At 35.7% G+C, this 15,223-nt stretch overlaps 2 protein-coding genes across 2 annotated transcripts; both read right to left on the bottom strand.

Moving 5' to 3' along the window:
- Positions 1-1,686: 1,686 nt before the first annotated feature.
- Positions 1,687-2,364, bottom strand: LOC138883822 (protein pxr1-like). Its single transcript, XM_070164536.1, has 2 exons — positions 2,056-2,364; positions 1,687-1,929 (listed from the first exon to the last, which is right to left on the bottom strand). The coding sequence occupies exons 1-2, from the start codon at positions 2,362-2,364 to the stop codon at positions 1,687-1,689; spliced, it is 552 nt and encodes a 183-aa protein (XP_070020637.1).
- A 7,369-nt stretch (positions 2,365-9,733) lies between these two features.
- LOC104236871 (protein LURP-one-related 10-like) lies at positions 9,734-12,162 on the bottom strand. Its single transcript, XM_009790905.2, has 2 exons — positions 11,668-12,162; positions 9,734-10,348 (listed from the first exon to the last, which is right to left on the bottom strand). Exons 1-2 carry the CDS (start codon positions 11,932-11,934, stop codon positions 9,974-9,976), a joined length of 642 nt encoding a protein of 213 aa, XP_009789207.1. The 5' UTR covers positions 11,935-12,162; the 3' UTR covers positions 9,734-9,973.
- Positions 12,163-15,223: the final 3,061 nt, after the last annotated feature.

Genomic DNA, 15,223 nt, shown 5'->3' with positions numbered 1-15,223 from the left:
GTGAAAAAGGGAGGGTCACTTATGTATGCAAAGGGTAGACAACATGCTCATAGGCATTACTATTCACAAGTTTTGCACTTACGCATATCATGTTGAAATCCTGCCTATAAATTTTCTGCACTCATGCATGTCAAATAGAAATCCTGCCCATAAGTTTCTGCACTTCTGCATATCATATAGAAATCCCGTCGTAGGTTTTTTTGCACTTCTGCATATAGAAATCATGACTATAGGCCTTCGGCAGTTCTGCATTTTATATCTATCATTAGACAAACAGTTATAGGTTAAGTAATAATAAATTTCATTCTAGATACCATGTCTATAGGACTCCACCACTTTCATAATCGTCTTAAAATCAACAACGCCTAGAAATCATGCCTATAGGAGTAACCAGTTGAATCTGATTCGTTTATTGCATCTACGAGTCTAAAATCAGTAGCAATGTCGTTTAACATCTGCAGAACTTATGTGTTTTCTACAATCAGTAAGACATCTTTAAAATCAGAGTAAGCACTGTTAGATATCATGCCTATAGGTCTCACTTAGGCAAACCATTAGGTAATTAATTAACTGCATCAGTCTTTGATAAATTACAACTAGGGAAGGCTAATTCGGACTCCTCATCTGAGAAATATGTGATGAATCAGCCTATCCTACGCTTTAATTTAATTCAGACCATAACCAGTACTTGTAAGTCATGCTAGCCAATTTGTTTCTTTAAATGAGGAGGCATGTTTAAGCCCTTTAACTGTTACGTGTCCTCCCATACCTGCCTTATATGTTTTGATTGTCTTCCTAGAATTTTATCCTTTTAAAACTCTGAAAAGCCAAATCTCCCTCCCTTTTAGGACTAGTAGTCCCAAATGCCTCCGGGACTCATAGGATTGGGGCGGGTACTAGCATGCAATAAGTAGCGACACCATTCTGCGTTTTAATACCTTAACATGGTGGGAATGGTAGCTATGGATATGATGACTGGTGCGTTAATACCATGTGTAACACCTCTTTTGAGGAGTGATTACCGGGTATTGCATAGATGTGATCCATATTGTTTGTAAACCTAGGACCCTTTTTTTAACTTGTTTTATTGTCCGAACTATTTCCTTAAAATTTCTGCTTTCTTTATTCTCTTCAAACTTTCAATTTGCTTGCAATAATATGTGAAAATCCCCTTCTATTTGAGGCCCTTAATTGCTTATTTGATTATGTGAAGTCATAATTGTAACATGGCCGGGAACCACACTAGTGGATCTTGAGGGGTGCCTAACACCTTCCCCTCGAGATAATTTCTAGCCCTTACCCAAGCTCTGGTTCTTCAAACTCAAACCCTTCTTAGTTTTCTAATGCACTTAATCATTAGGCGGCGACTCTTCAAGTTCCAAAACCCAATTTCCAAAAGGGAACGAGTTGTCCTTCCAAATGTCACAAGCTCGATTTTGCGAGAAAAAAGGGGGCGCAAACCAAGAATGTCTCCCAATTCTTTGTCATCAAAGTTCATTATTACCCCCTTCATCACACTGGTGACTCTGTCATTTTTTATCTCACAATATGCCATGAACTCCACAATCTTAGTTCTGGCAAGATTTCCATCCATTTGAAGGATTGTGTCCTTCCAACCCTGTAGCTATAACTTTTCTATCATCGTCATCATTCCTTTATCCTCCAAGTTCTTGAGGAGTCTACCTTTCAAGATGGTTCTTCTTCTTTTTCTTCCACTTTTCTAGACTTCAAGGCAGACCTGGTTCTTTTTTCCAAGGTAGAATGTTTTGCTGACTTTGTTTTTGAAGGAGACTTCTTTTTGGAAGTCTTGATTTTCTTTGCTTTTGGAGTCACAACCTCCACCTCTTCTGCCTCTTCTTTATCACGAATAACCAGGTTCATATCCTCAATGTTACCAGCCTCAACAGGATCAACCACTTTCTTCTTTCCCTTTGCAACAACTTTCCTCTTACTTTCTTTTTAAGCCTCCTCAAGTTCAGCCTCACTTTGCTTCTTCTGACTTATTTTAGCTCTTCATCTTATGGGAGGAGTCTCTATAGGGATAGAAGAGGAAACCTTTCTCTTCTTGTTTGCCCAATAAGTACAAGGGATTTTAACTTCTGAACTCTTTTTCTTTTTTGGATTGTAACTGTTAGACATTTTTCTCAGTAGTTCTTCGAGGGGTTCCTGCTCAGATGGAATATGTTCTTGAACATTCTTCCCCAATCTAACCAATCCCTCAGTAGCTTCTCCAGACCCACTTCCCCCTTTTTCTCTCACACTTTCTTCTTCTCCAGCGGATTCCTCACTCCACGCTACCATAGCTCCTGTTTCTTCAGTCAAACCAACAAGAGTGGGTGAAGATTCATCCACTCCTTTTCCCATTTCCCTCACGACACCTTAAGCACCCTCACTCTCCTTTTATTTTCTCCTTTTATTTTTACTACCAATTTTCTCAAACTTAGTGGTCTCAACCTCAACCACAGTTCCTACTAGGACAAACCTATTTCCAGATTTGCAGCAACTTCAGAGATGATTTTAGAAGTAATTGTCGGACTAGATGTTACCTACTCTATTTCAGAAGAAACAATTTCTTTCCACTCAGTAGCAGACTTGAATGATTCATCAGATTTCTAGGGTTCTTCTTCCCGACTTGCTTTTAACTGTTCATTAATTTTCTTGATTTGTTCTCCTCCATTGACAACCTTGCGAGCAATCATCTTGAACCTTCCTTTATTAGAGGTGAGTGTAGTTGAAGGTGTGACAGATGGTGTTGGTGTAGCTTCCTTGGGTGGTGATGGGGGATTCTCAAAAGGGTTTTCCATTGTTGTGTTTCAGAATGAGAGAAGATGAGTATGTGTGTGTTTAGAAGATATGAGAAGATAGAGAGAGTTGTTTGGCGACTAGAATTTTAGAAGTAAAGAAACAACTAAGGCCTAGTCAATATAAAAAGGAGGAGTTTAATTGGGTAACGACAGTTTTTTTAGAAGCTTAGAAGTCTAATCAAACTGGGAATCAGTTTGAAAAGACATTGAAGACACTCCCTAGAATCTAGGCACTTATTGCACTTTGGGACTCTATTTGGATGAAACTGGTTCATTTCGTAATGGATAGGCTTAAGGAGGTTAGGATTAAATAGGACTCTCCTTTTGATCATAATCCAAATATAATTATTTCAAAATATGCAGAATGGAGAGTACGTACTATGTAATCCCGATGAACCAGGTTCTTTACTGAGAAATCTCTTATGTAAGTATGAGTTTTCCAAGAAAATAAAGATAATGTCATTAGAAATTAATGAGACATTGTAGCACATAACACAAGAGTATACTGATGAAAGTATGAGACTGAGCAAAATCTAATCTAATTATGTACAAAATTCACAGATTTTCTAACCAATTTTTGAGTTAGAACTAGTTCTTTTTAGATGATCTTAATCATCCCTAATTCTAACCTGTTCCTTTCAAAGTGATCTCTACTTAGAGCTTTTGTGACGATGTCAGCTATTTGCTTGTCAGTAGCACAAAATTTCACAGTGATCAAACCATTTTCATAGTTGTTCCTCAAAAAGTGATGCCTAACATCTATGTGCTTAGTTATTTGTGATGAACCGGGTTTTTGGTCATGCTAATTGCACTTTCGTTATTACAAAAAATGGGGATACAACCGACATCAATTCCAAAGTCCATTAATTATTGTTTAATCCACAACAATTGAGCACAACATGAGGCGATAACACTATACTCAGCTTCAGCAGTAGATAAGGCCACAAAATTTTGCTTTTTGGTGGCCCAAGACACAAGACATGAGCCAAGACAGTGTGCCATACTTGAGGCGCTCTTTCTATCCACAAGAAAACCTGCATAATCAACATCAACATATCCTACTAAGTTGAAATTACTACCTTTGGATACCATAGACAAATGTTAGTGGTGCTTTTTAGGTATCTCAAGACACTTTTGACAGCAGTCAAGTGCGACTCCTTTAAATTTGCTTGAAATCTAGAGCAAAGACCTACACTGAAAATAATGTTAGGTCTGCTAGTAGTGAGATATAATAAAGAGCCAACAATTCTCCTATACAACTTCTAATCAATAGATGAACCAGGTTGATCTACATCCAATTTTGTGGTTGTTGCTATAGGAGTGTCAATTTCTTTGGAATCTTCCATTTTAAACCTTTTAAGCAACTCTTTCACATACTTCTGCTGATGGATCATAGTTCTATTTGAATTTTGTTTAATTTGTAAGCCTAAAAATAAATTAAGCTCACCCATCATGCTCATTTCAAATTCACTCCCCATTAATTTTGCAAATTCTTTACTTAGCTTATCAGTAGTTGCTCCAAAGATTATATCATCAACATATATATGAACTACCAAGAAATCTTTACCTTTTTCTTTTATTTCAAGAACAAAGCATTGTCAATTTTACCTCTCTTTTAATCATGCTCAAGCAAGAATTTTGATAGTCTTTCATACCAGGCTCTTGGAACCTGCTTGAGCCCATAAAGTGACTTATCAAGCTTGTACACATGATCATGACATTTCTTGCTTTCAAAGCCCGGAGGTTGCTTGACAAACACTTCTTCATTTAGATAGCCATTGAGTAAGGCACTCTTGACATCCATCTGATGGAGAGAGAATTCCATATAAGCAGCAAAAACTATAAGGAGTCTAATTGCTTCCAATCTTGCAACTGGAGCAAAGGTTTCATCATAGTCTATGCCCTACTCTTGACTATATCCTTGAACCACCAATCTTGCCTTGTTCCTTGTAATTGTTTCATCTTTATTGAGTTTGTTTCTGAAGACCCATTTTGTACCAATTACTAATCTGTCCTTGGGTCTTGGTACTAGATGCCAAACTTGACTTCGCTCAAATTAGTTGAGTTCATCTTGCATTGCATTTATCCAGCCTGCATCCTATAAAGCCTCAGCAACATTTTTAGGTTCAATAAGAGATAAAAAACATCAAAATCATAAAGATTCTTTAAAGAAGATTTGGTTTTGATTCTAGAGGTTGGATCAGTAATTATGTTCTTAATGTGATGAGAACTCTGATACTTGTAAGGTTTCACAACTAGATGGTTACCTCTAGATGTTCCTTTAGTGTTTTGTTGTTGAGGAACAGGTTCATGGAAAGGTTCCCTTGAGGTTTGAGGATCAGTTCCTCTCAGTTCAGTTCCCCCTATCAGGTTACCTTGGGTGGAAGGAGCTATTCCATCACCTGCTCCTTCCTCTGGTGCAACTTTAGTCTGGGCTGTGGTTTCAGTTGAGTTTCTTACCAGCCTAATTGCTTCATCATCATATTCCTGCCTCTCAGAAAGAATGTTAGTTTCATCAAAAACCACATGTATACTTTTTTCTTTACACATAGTTCTTTTGGTATAAATCTTATAAGTTTTACTATATGAAGAATATCCCAACTTACCTAGGGAGTCATTACCATTATTGTGCACAAAGCACTTGCATCCAAATGCCCTAAGGTGGAATATATTTGGCTTTCTCCCTTTAAGAAACTCATAGGGAGTCTTCTCAGTAAGAGGTCTAGTTATGTACCTATTTATGATGTAGCGTGCAGTGTTTACAGCTTTTGCCTAGAAACTATGGGGCAGTTTACTAGAAAGAAGCATAGTCTTACCCATTTCTTCTTGTAATTTTCTTTCTTTCAACTACTTCATTTTATTGTGGAGTTCTAGGAGCATAAAAATTATGATTTATGCCATGTTATCACAAATTTCAACAAATTTAGTATTTTCAAATTTAGTACCATAATCAGACCTAATTGATGCAAGTTGATTACCTAGTTGTTTTTGAGTTTTCTAACAAAAAAAGTGAACATATCAAATGCTTCATCTTTAGATGTTAAAAAACAGTATCCAAGTAAATCTAGAGTAATCATCAACAAGCACTATAACATATCTCTTACTAACTCTGCTCAATGTTCTCATTGCCCTACAAAGATCCATATGGACCAGTTCCATCGTCCTGGTGGTGCTTACCATTTTCTTGCTTTTGAAAGAGGATCTTACCTGCTTTTCCCTTACACAAGTCTCACAAACTTTATCTTCCTTGAGCTTAATATTAGGCAGCTCTATCACCAAGTCCTTGGAGACTAGTTTGTTGAGTTGATTTAGACTAGCATGTCCAAGTCTCTTATGCCAAGGAAGGGATCATTATCCAACACACTTAAGCAAGTGAGTTCATTATCTGAAAGTATGGACAAATCCACAACATATATGTTTTTCACTCTTTTTCCCTCCAAAACTATCTTGTTAGTGGTAAGATTAATCACAACGCATTTTGTAGAGGTGAATGACACTATGTTACGTCTATCACACAGTTGTGATACACTTATTAGACTATATTTCAGTCCATCTATTAGGTACACATTCTCAAAGATTGGGAGTCAGTCTTATCTACTTTGCCAACCCCAATAATCTCACCTTTCTTCCCATTTTCGAAGGAGGCATTTTCTCCTTTAATGTCCTCAAGTGAAAGGAACTGGTTCTTACTTCCTGTCATATGCTTTGAGCAACCACTATCCATGTAACATATTTGGCTGCTCCCCTTCACTTGGACCTGCAAAAAGAAATCAGGGGGTAGTCTTAGAAACCTAAACTAGTTTGGGTCCTTTTCTATAGGCAAAAGGATGAATCAAATTCTTTTTAGCCCAACTTGGTAGCCTATTCTTTCCTCGAACAAATTCTCTGTTCTTTTGACTTGCCTTTTCTTTTGCAGTACGTTCACTTTTATGGCCTATTTTACCACAATGTGTGAAAATCTTGTTCTCAGTAAGTGTAAGGTACTTGCTTTTGGGATCCCACTTAGGTGCAAGGTTCCCAAAGCCAAGTCTTCCTCTATTTCTACTATGGTGTTCTTGTAGCCATGAAAGTGCATCGGAGGACCTGCTCCATTTACAAGTTCTGTCTAGATCATGCTTGACTTTGCTTAGATCCTCTTTTAGGCTTCTTATCCGCTCATCTCTTTTGTACAACTCATCTTTTATTTTTCCTACATTTTTTCCTGAGTGAGTTGTGTGTGATCAACTCTCTTTTTACCTGTTCCTAATTTCAATTTTAGATTTTCTGATCTAAATTCTATTACAGATGTGTCAAGTTCATAAACCTGGTTCTTCAACACAGCATTTTCATTTTCAGTTTCACTAGCCTTAAGTTCCATGTTTTTGCACTTAGCTTTTAAAACCACACATTCTTTTGACAGTTGTTCCTTTTTATTATTTACATCCTCAGATTTATCAATTAGCTCTAGAAGCAACTTAGATAACCTTTCTTTAGACAAAAATTTAATCGTGTCTTTGAGATGAGAGACACTTACCTCAGCTTCTTCATTAGATTCTCCAATGGCCATAAGTGCTCGTTCATCATCATCATCAGAGCTTTCATCTAAGCTATCTCCCCAAGAAGCGACCATAGCCTTGGTTGATCCTTTGTTATTGCTTTTCTTGGGTTGTACCTGTTCCTTTTTCCTATTCCTTCGTTTAGCTCTTTCCTTCTTCCATTCAAAATTCCCATAGAGAACAGTTCTTGATGTGGTGATAAGTCTTTCCACACTTGTAGAAGCCATCATTGATTTGCTTCTTAGGAGCTTTTGATTTGCTATAGCTTTCACTTCTTGAAGAACACTTTCCTCTCGTCAGGTACTTCTTGAAGTCTTTGGTGATCATAGCCATTTCATCATCTTCTAGATCAGAACCTTCAGTGATTCTGAGAGACAAACTCTTTTCCTTTTTAGGTACATCTATCTTCATGGTCTGTCTCCTAAGTTATAGGCAGTAAGATTTCCAATTAATTCATCTAGTGGAAGAGTGATAATATTCTTTGATTCCTAGATGGCAGTGATTTTGCTCTCCCAAGTGATAGGCAAAACTCTAGTTAGTATCTTCTCGACCCTTTCTTCTTCAGGAATAATCCTTCCAAGAAATTTTAGCTCATTTGTCAGCATAATGAACCTTGTGTGCATTTCTTGAATGGTTTCTCCTTCCTTCATAGCAAAGCTCTCATACTGAGCGTACAGTAGAGTTCCTTTGGATGTCTTTACCTCAGGTGTTCTTTCATGAGCCACTTGTAGTGTGTCCCAAATTTTCTTAGCAGTGGTACAACCTTGGATTCTATTGTACTTATCTGGACCAAGTCCACAGACAAGCCATTTTTTGGCTTTAGCATTCTTCTCCCACTTCCTCAAGTCCTCGATAGTGCAATTCGCTCTTGTCTTTGGTACATCTACTCCTTTAGTATTTTCTTCAAGGTAGCCAGTGGGTCATCGGTGACAATGTCTCATAGCTCATAGTCCTCTCCTATAATGTAACCTCTTATCCTTTTTTTCACCAAGAGTTGTATTGGCCATTAAAGAGTGGTGGTTTAGCAGTAGATAACCCCTCACAGTTTCCAGGTGGTTCACTAATGTTGATCTTCTCCTAAGGTGTAAGCCTCTTCAAGGATAACCTGCTCTGATACCGATTAATGTTTTATACTTCAATGTCACACAAGGGGGGGGGGGAGATGATTTGTGTGGTGTCCAATTTTCGCGTGCACAAATTATAGAAGGACCTGGTTCTTCTACGTGTTCCTTATACTGCTGTTGCGGAAATAGTAAATGCAGAAAGTAAGACAAAAGTATTTTACGTGAAAAATACCCGACTCAAAAAGGTGAAAAAACCACGACCTACTACTCAGTAGGATTTCCTCAACATTTCACTAAATCATTGAGTCAAAACGGCATTTACAAAACTCTTTGTAAACCTAAGGATTACCTCTAATCCCACTGTGGTAGTCAGCCTCTAACTGTTGCGACAACTTGAAGTTAACTCTAACTTGAATACAATACCCATAGTACCTAATACAATTGCTTCTAGATAAAGTTGAAAGGTGCAATTTGAAACACATACTACAATGAAACTAGAATAAAAGACAAACATTTGGAACTGGCTGGTTCATGTAGCTTCAGGTTCGCACACTAGAATTATACAAGAATTGTTTGCAAAATACCTTGCTATTTTGCTCTCAACTCACATTTAACTTCATCATTTGTGCGTACCTATAAAATGAGAACATCCTGAAATATATAGAGTTAGTAGAATAGGAAATAACTAGAGTTCCAATGTTATACTCTTCCGTGGTGGAAGAGTTGTAGTTATCTTCAACTTCTAACTCCTCCCTTATCTCGAGTAAGGAGTCCTTCTCCTTATCATTTATGCAACCTTTTCGATTAGGAGATATCAGATATAACAACTTAAGACGAAAAGAGATAATATATCAGTACCATTAACAGAAACCATAGAAATAATAAAGCATCATAAAAACTAGAAAATAGATGAAAAACAAAAGCAATAAAGAGTAAATAGTCCCGGCACTATGGAAAACGGAAGAGTAATAAAAACACAACATTAACCACTCACAGTCTAAGATAAAAATCCTATCAGACTAGTCTCACATTAGTACGTTGTTACTAATTGAACTTAAAAAAATGAGAGAGAAAGAGAGTGGGGCGTCCAATTATTTATTATACGCAGTACACCCCTTAAACTTGCACCAATTTTTTAAGCCGGCTACCAAACTTACAAAGTTTCCTATTTTAACACATCTACTTGACAGAATTACCATTAACAAACGTCTCTTATCGCTGACCATGTTTATGTGGCAATAGTTTTACCTAATACAACAACATTTTCGGGGAGAAACTCCAATAATAACATAACAGTATTACAAGGGTTACTAGTTAAAACACCCTTATCTTTTTGTTCCAAAAGGAAATATTATATATTAACTTAATACTATGCATTATTACAGAGTGAAGTGCCGCTATGAGCACTTTATGCAAACACAAAATATTACAATCAGTAATCTTTCTGGCGAAAGTTAGCAAACAAAACGGTTTTACACCCTTATCTACATCTGAAATCAAGTCATAATCAAAAGCCAAACTCGTTTACACAAAAATATCAGACATTGGCAACACTTGTGATAATATAATCTTAGTCTTCACCCGATCTATCCTCATTGATCTCCTCCAGAATCACAACCAAAGCGACTACGAAAGCATAATCCACGTTCGGATACACAGTAACACCAAAATTGTCTTTCCCAAGCAATATACTTTGAGCAGTGTGTTTCCTATGCATTTGGGCGATTATGGTATTAGTATTTCCAGCATAGATAACACAAGATCTTTCAAACCAGCTTCCTTCAATTCTGAAGTCGCAAACGTCTTCTTTTGTGTTGTGAGCCAAGAATACGTCTAATTTGGTCTTGAATTGAAGAAGTGAAGACTTCTTTACACTAAAAAGGAAATTTTTGGTATCGGTGCTCTCTCCTCGGTATACTTGCCATCTCCTATGGGCAGTCAACATCTGAAATGCAAAATAGAAAAAGGAAAATGAATAAATGTCATGAGGGATTCCTTTGCTTAGATGCAAATTTCTTACAATACGACAAGATTAAATCGATACAGAGGCGGATATGGTCGTTATTTTTGGTCTATCTATGGTAAAAGTGAAAGAACTATTTTCTTCTGTATCATAAACAGAGGCTACAGTGGAAATAAAGTGGCATAATCATTAACGAGACCCGATATTACTGCTTATTACTTAATACTTAGATGTCCTGAATCCCTGATATATAAATTTAGGAAAATTTGGTACAACAAAGGTGAATGGTACGATGCATCCTTTCATCGCAGATGAATGACTAAATTGGTTATAACTATCCAGAGAACAGAACAAGTTTTCATGATTTTTTTTACCTGTCGTCGTAGGCGTAAAGAAACTAAAGACAGAGAATACGCGTAAAAACTTACCTGCAACCGGCCGGTATTTACATCAATCCAATAAATATATGACACATGTCTCACATACACTCTTATCACTTAATCATTGTTAATTAACACACATTCTCAACTTAATTTATTAAATAACCATGGTAAATATGCATGATTTGGTACAAATACCAAGTGCGAGTAAGTTTTTTACCGAAAATAAGATACGAAGATCATACCCTTTAATCTGACTAAACCTGACTACTGAACAAGCTTACTAGTTTTAGGTCATTTGATCTTTTCTACAAGGAGAGGATATGACCTAATTTGAGAAACTACTACGAACAGATGCAAATACTACGGCCTACGGATTGCATCAACTAAATGAATTCAACAGATATATATAGTACTGTTAGTGAGAAGGGAAAAAATCAGTTAAACCAACAAAAAACAGAAAAAACTAATTATAGTCTGACTAAGCTAGAAGCCTAGAACATACAAATACTATGAACACGAATTAAGGAAAATGTGTAAAGGACTTAAGTTATATATCTCACCGAGAGCATAACAAAATTTACATTATTAGTAATAGAGGCGAATCTCGGATTTGAAGGTATAACATCTGTAACAACCTCAAGTTAATATACAATAATAATTGGTTAACAGTCAAATATTTAGTCAATTTCTTAATAGAAATACTAAGTTTGAACAACTATTGAATTCACGTGTAAAATACATGATAAATCCGCAACTGATCAATAGTAACTATTTTATCAAGTTAATTATTTCCAACAGGTTACCAATTTTTATCATAAAAACTAAATTTATATGCAACTATGATATGATTGTGTAAATATTATACTATACTGCATAGAAGTAAAAGGAAATTTAGTTAAGAAGAAGGATTTATATAACCTTTTGTTGGAAAGTGACGAGAGGGTTGCCAGCGGCATCAACCAAAACTCTGCGATCCCTAAGGCTAAAGAGCTTTCCTTTGACCTTAAAAATGATGTTGCCGTTGACATCGGTAACTCCGAAACTCCCTTCAGACAAAGTCATCAGTTTCCTCACGATGTTCAAATCAACTGGATATGGAGCACAGAACTGTGGGCTTATAATTGCAACCTGATTTGCTGCCGGCGGCATAGCCATCTGAGGAGGATAACTACTTGTTCCTGCCATTTGTAGTTAGTAATTTATTACTCTAAATAAACAAGATGAGATATTTGGACAGATTTTAGAGATATTTCAGTTTTGTGAATCTTGCGGGGGAGTTGAAGTCGTTTATATGGTGGAAATTAATTAAAGAAAAGAAAGGAAAGTGGGAAGATGGTGATGAGGAACTTTAGAATAAGTATTAAATGGTGCCAAGTGTTGGAATTTTTCTTCGCCGTCGGTAACGCGTATGTGAATAGTATTCGTTAGTCTACTTGCGCTAATATACGCGGGATAATATTCATTGCTATCTAAAAGAATAATGTAGTCATAAAGAATAATTTTCTTATAGGTCTTAGGGAAGTCTTGGACTCTTTTCTCTAATTTCAGGAAAATATATTTTCCTAAATATTGAATCCAGTCAAATTAGGGAAAATTTTACCTAAGAACAACTGGGATCCCTACTTTTTAATTTTATAGCCCATATTTCAATTTACAACCAACTAGCCCAAAAATAATAAGTTAAGATTCAACATTCAACTATAATAAATTCTCAAAAATACTATTTAATTTTTTAATAAGATTGCTCAAGCTTTTAAGTTAATTTTCGAATCAGTAACTGTAACTCAAATATTAGTTCAACAAACCAAATCCATTTGGATGGTAAAAATTAGATTTTTAACAAGCTTAAATATGTGGGTTTAGATTCCGAATTTGATTTTGTGAGAAATTTGGAGTGGGTATTATCTAGAATTGTTAGAAATAGTATAAGGAAGTTGTATAAAAAATTTGAAGTCATTTAGTGGAAATTTGGACTGATTTTGAACAAGAATTGCAACTGAAAATTATGGAAGAAGTTCGTCTACAGACGCTTGTATAAAGGTGTATAAAAATGTATAATAGTGTATAAGATGTGCTTATACACTCATACACACTATTATACAAGATTATACATAATTATACAAAAAACTGACTTCGTCTTCTTCCTTGCATTTTTTCTTAAATTTAACTCAAATCTTGCTCAAATCTACTACAAATCACTTCAAATTTAAATTTTGAACTCCTTTTGATATTTTCAATCAATTGGAACAACACTCAATCCAAACAACTAACAAACTCAAAAAATCTTATTTTTGAAAGCAAAACTTTGAATGGCCTTCAATGGTGGAATGTTGAATCTTCAATTTTCTTACATTGTAACCAGGTGACACAGGGAAGAAGCAGTAATGGACGACGACCCCTTGAGGCATATGTAGAAGATGTGAGAAGAAAAGAGAGTGAAAGCAATGGTTGTGAGAATATAGATTTAACTTCATAACTTTTAGAAGCAATGGTTGTAAGAAAATATATTTTGAATTTGCTAGTGCTTTCTAAATATGTACAATATGGGTTAGGTCGGGTAAAACTTAAAAATATGGGTCATTTTTTGTTATGGTGTGAAGTCAATTGTATTTTCTTGTAATTGTTTCAAAATTTGTAACACATTATTAATATTTTTCTCCATAATTAAAACACACCCGTAATGGTTGATTTTTTGCTCGGCATTGTTGTTCGTTCTTGAATTGGTATTCATTCCTAAGTTTGGTTGCCAAATTGCTGAGCATTTTTGTTGCCAAACGTGGGATAACTAAATTACATTTTCTTACGAAATAATTTCCTCCATATCAATTGCACCTGATATTCTTGAATTTTCACTCGGCGTTGTATGTTAATATACTCTAATTGGTAGGCATTTCTGTTAGGGCTTTAAGTATATTAAATGTTTAAAAAAGGGTGAATGGGAAATGGAGGAAAATGAAATTTTTAAGTGAAATTTTAAGTTTTCCCCCTTGACGAAGGAACATTGTCCCGTATTGGAAGAGGAAGAGGTTTTTTATGGGTATATAAGCAATTGCTCTTCTTCTAGCTCTTAAAGAGTTGAAAAGAAGGCAAGCCTCGCGTCGTCGTCGTCGCTCGGCTTCGGATCGATTGATTGATTTTTTGGACCAAATTTATTTGTTAATAGTAAAATATTAACAGAAATATTATTAAATATTCGTTTTAATAACAAAATATTAATATTAAAATAAATATTAATATTAAATCCAATCAATTTTCCGTTTTTCAGTTGTGTAACTGAAAATTAAACTACCCTCTTCAATTTTCCCTCTTTATTGTTGAGTAAATAGTCATTTATGTTATGGCATTTATTCTATGGCCGTTTTGCATAAACAACCATTCTGAAGAGTTGCACGTCTTCAGATTTCAGCCAACTTTGGCTATAAATACAAGCCTGTTCTCTCAGAAGTTCGATATGATTTTCTGAGTTTCTCCTCCTTCTTCTGTGTTGTTTTAACTTCAAAGAAAGCAACAGTAATTGTGATTTGCTATCGAACGTTGTGTTCGCTGAAACACTGGGGTTTGAAGTACCACTACACCAGTGTGTAATTCGTTCTATCATGTGAGAAAATTATCCATAACCTTGGGTACTAGGAGGGGATTAAATTCCTTAAGGAAACACTGTGAATTCAGTGGGCTCGGATTAATTTTTATTTCATTGATATTTCTGTTTATGTTATTTTATATTTCCCAGAATTATTTTACAAATACAATTTACTAACAAGCTTAAGGAATTTGATTTTTTATTCTGTATTTGTGTTATATTCACTGTTTTAGAGTTTAAAACCTTTGTGGGTTTTTACTTCGTTGGAGATTAAAATCTACGTGATTTTAACGTTTGTTTGTGTCATTCTCTTACAGAAATGACTAATGATAACGGGAACCAGACTGTTCCAATGGTGACTGCCAATGCATCAACAAGCCGAACACCGGCGGAGAAACCCGAAAAAAATTTCGGGTTATATTTCAAGCGGTGGCAGCAGAAGATGTTCTTCTACTTGACTACTTTAAGTCTGCAGAAGTTCATCAAGGAAGATGTTCTTGTTCTGCCCGATGAAACTCTAGAGAATAAACGCTTTCTCGTGATTGAGGCATGGAAGCATTCTGATTTTTTATGCAAGAACTATGTTCTTAGAAGACTGGAGGACGATTTGTATAATGTCTACAGTGGCGTGGAGACATTAAAAGAATTGTGGACTGCGCTTGAAAACAAATACAAAACAGAAGATGCCAGGTTGAAGAAATTCGTTGCCGCCAAGTTTTTGGACTATAAAATGGTAGATAGCAAGTCTGTTATTACCCAAGTCCAGAAATTGCATGTGATTACTCACGATCTCCTTGCTGAAGGTATAAATCGAATTAATATTGATGTTGAAAGTAGTAATTTTAGTATTTTTACTAACATAATTTTCATTGAAGGTCTTGTCCTCAATGAAGC

The sequence above is a fragment of the Nicotiana sylvestris genome, chromosome 12 (assembly GCF_000393655.2).
Source record: "Nicotiana sylvestris chromosome 12, ASM39365v2, whole genome shotgun sequence".
NCBI lineage: Eukaryota > Viridiplantae > Streptophyta > Magnoliopsida > Solanales > Solanaceae > Nicotiana > Nicotiana sylvestris.
The sequence above is the reverse complement of the archived record's forward strand: the minus strand, read 5'-3'. Positions and strand labels throughout refer to the sequence as shown.

Bases quoted from the DNA above. Each gene is read 5' to 3' on its own strand.
- LOC138883822 (XM_070164536.1), bottom strand. From the start codon at position 2,364: ATGGGAAAAGGAGTGGATGAATCTTCACCCACTCTTGTTGGTTTGACT. The intron at 1,930-2,055 runs GTTTCCTCTTCT...GTTGTTGCAAAG, and splicing joins GGGCAAACAAGAAGAGAAAG to GGAAAGAAGAAAGTGGTTGA.
- LOC104236871 (XM_009790905.2), bottom strand. From the start codon at position 11,934: ATGGCAGGAACAAGTAGTTATCCTCCTCAGATGGCTATGCCGCCGGCA. The intron at 10,349-11,667 runs GTTATATAAATC...TTTGCATTTCAG, and splicing joins TCGTCACTTTCCAACAAAAG to ATGTTGACTGCCCATAGGAG.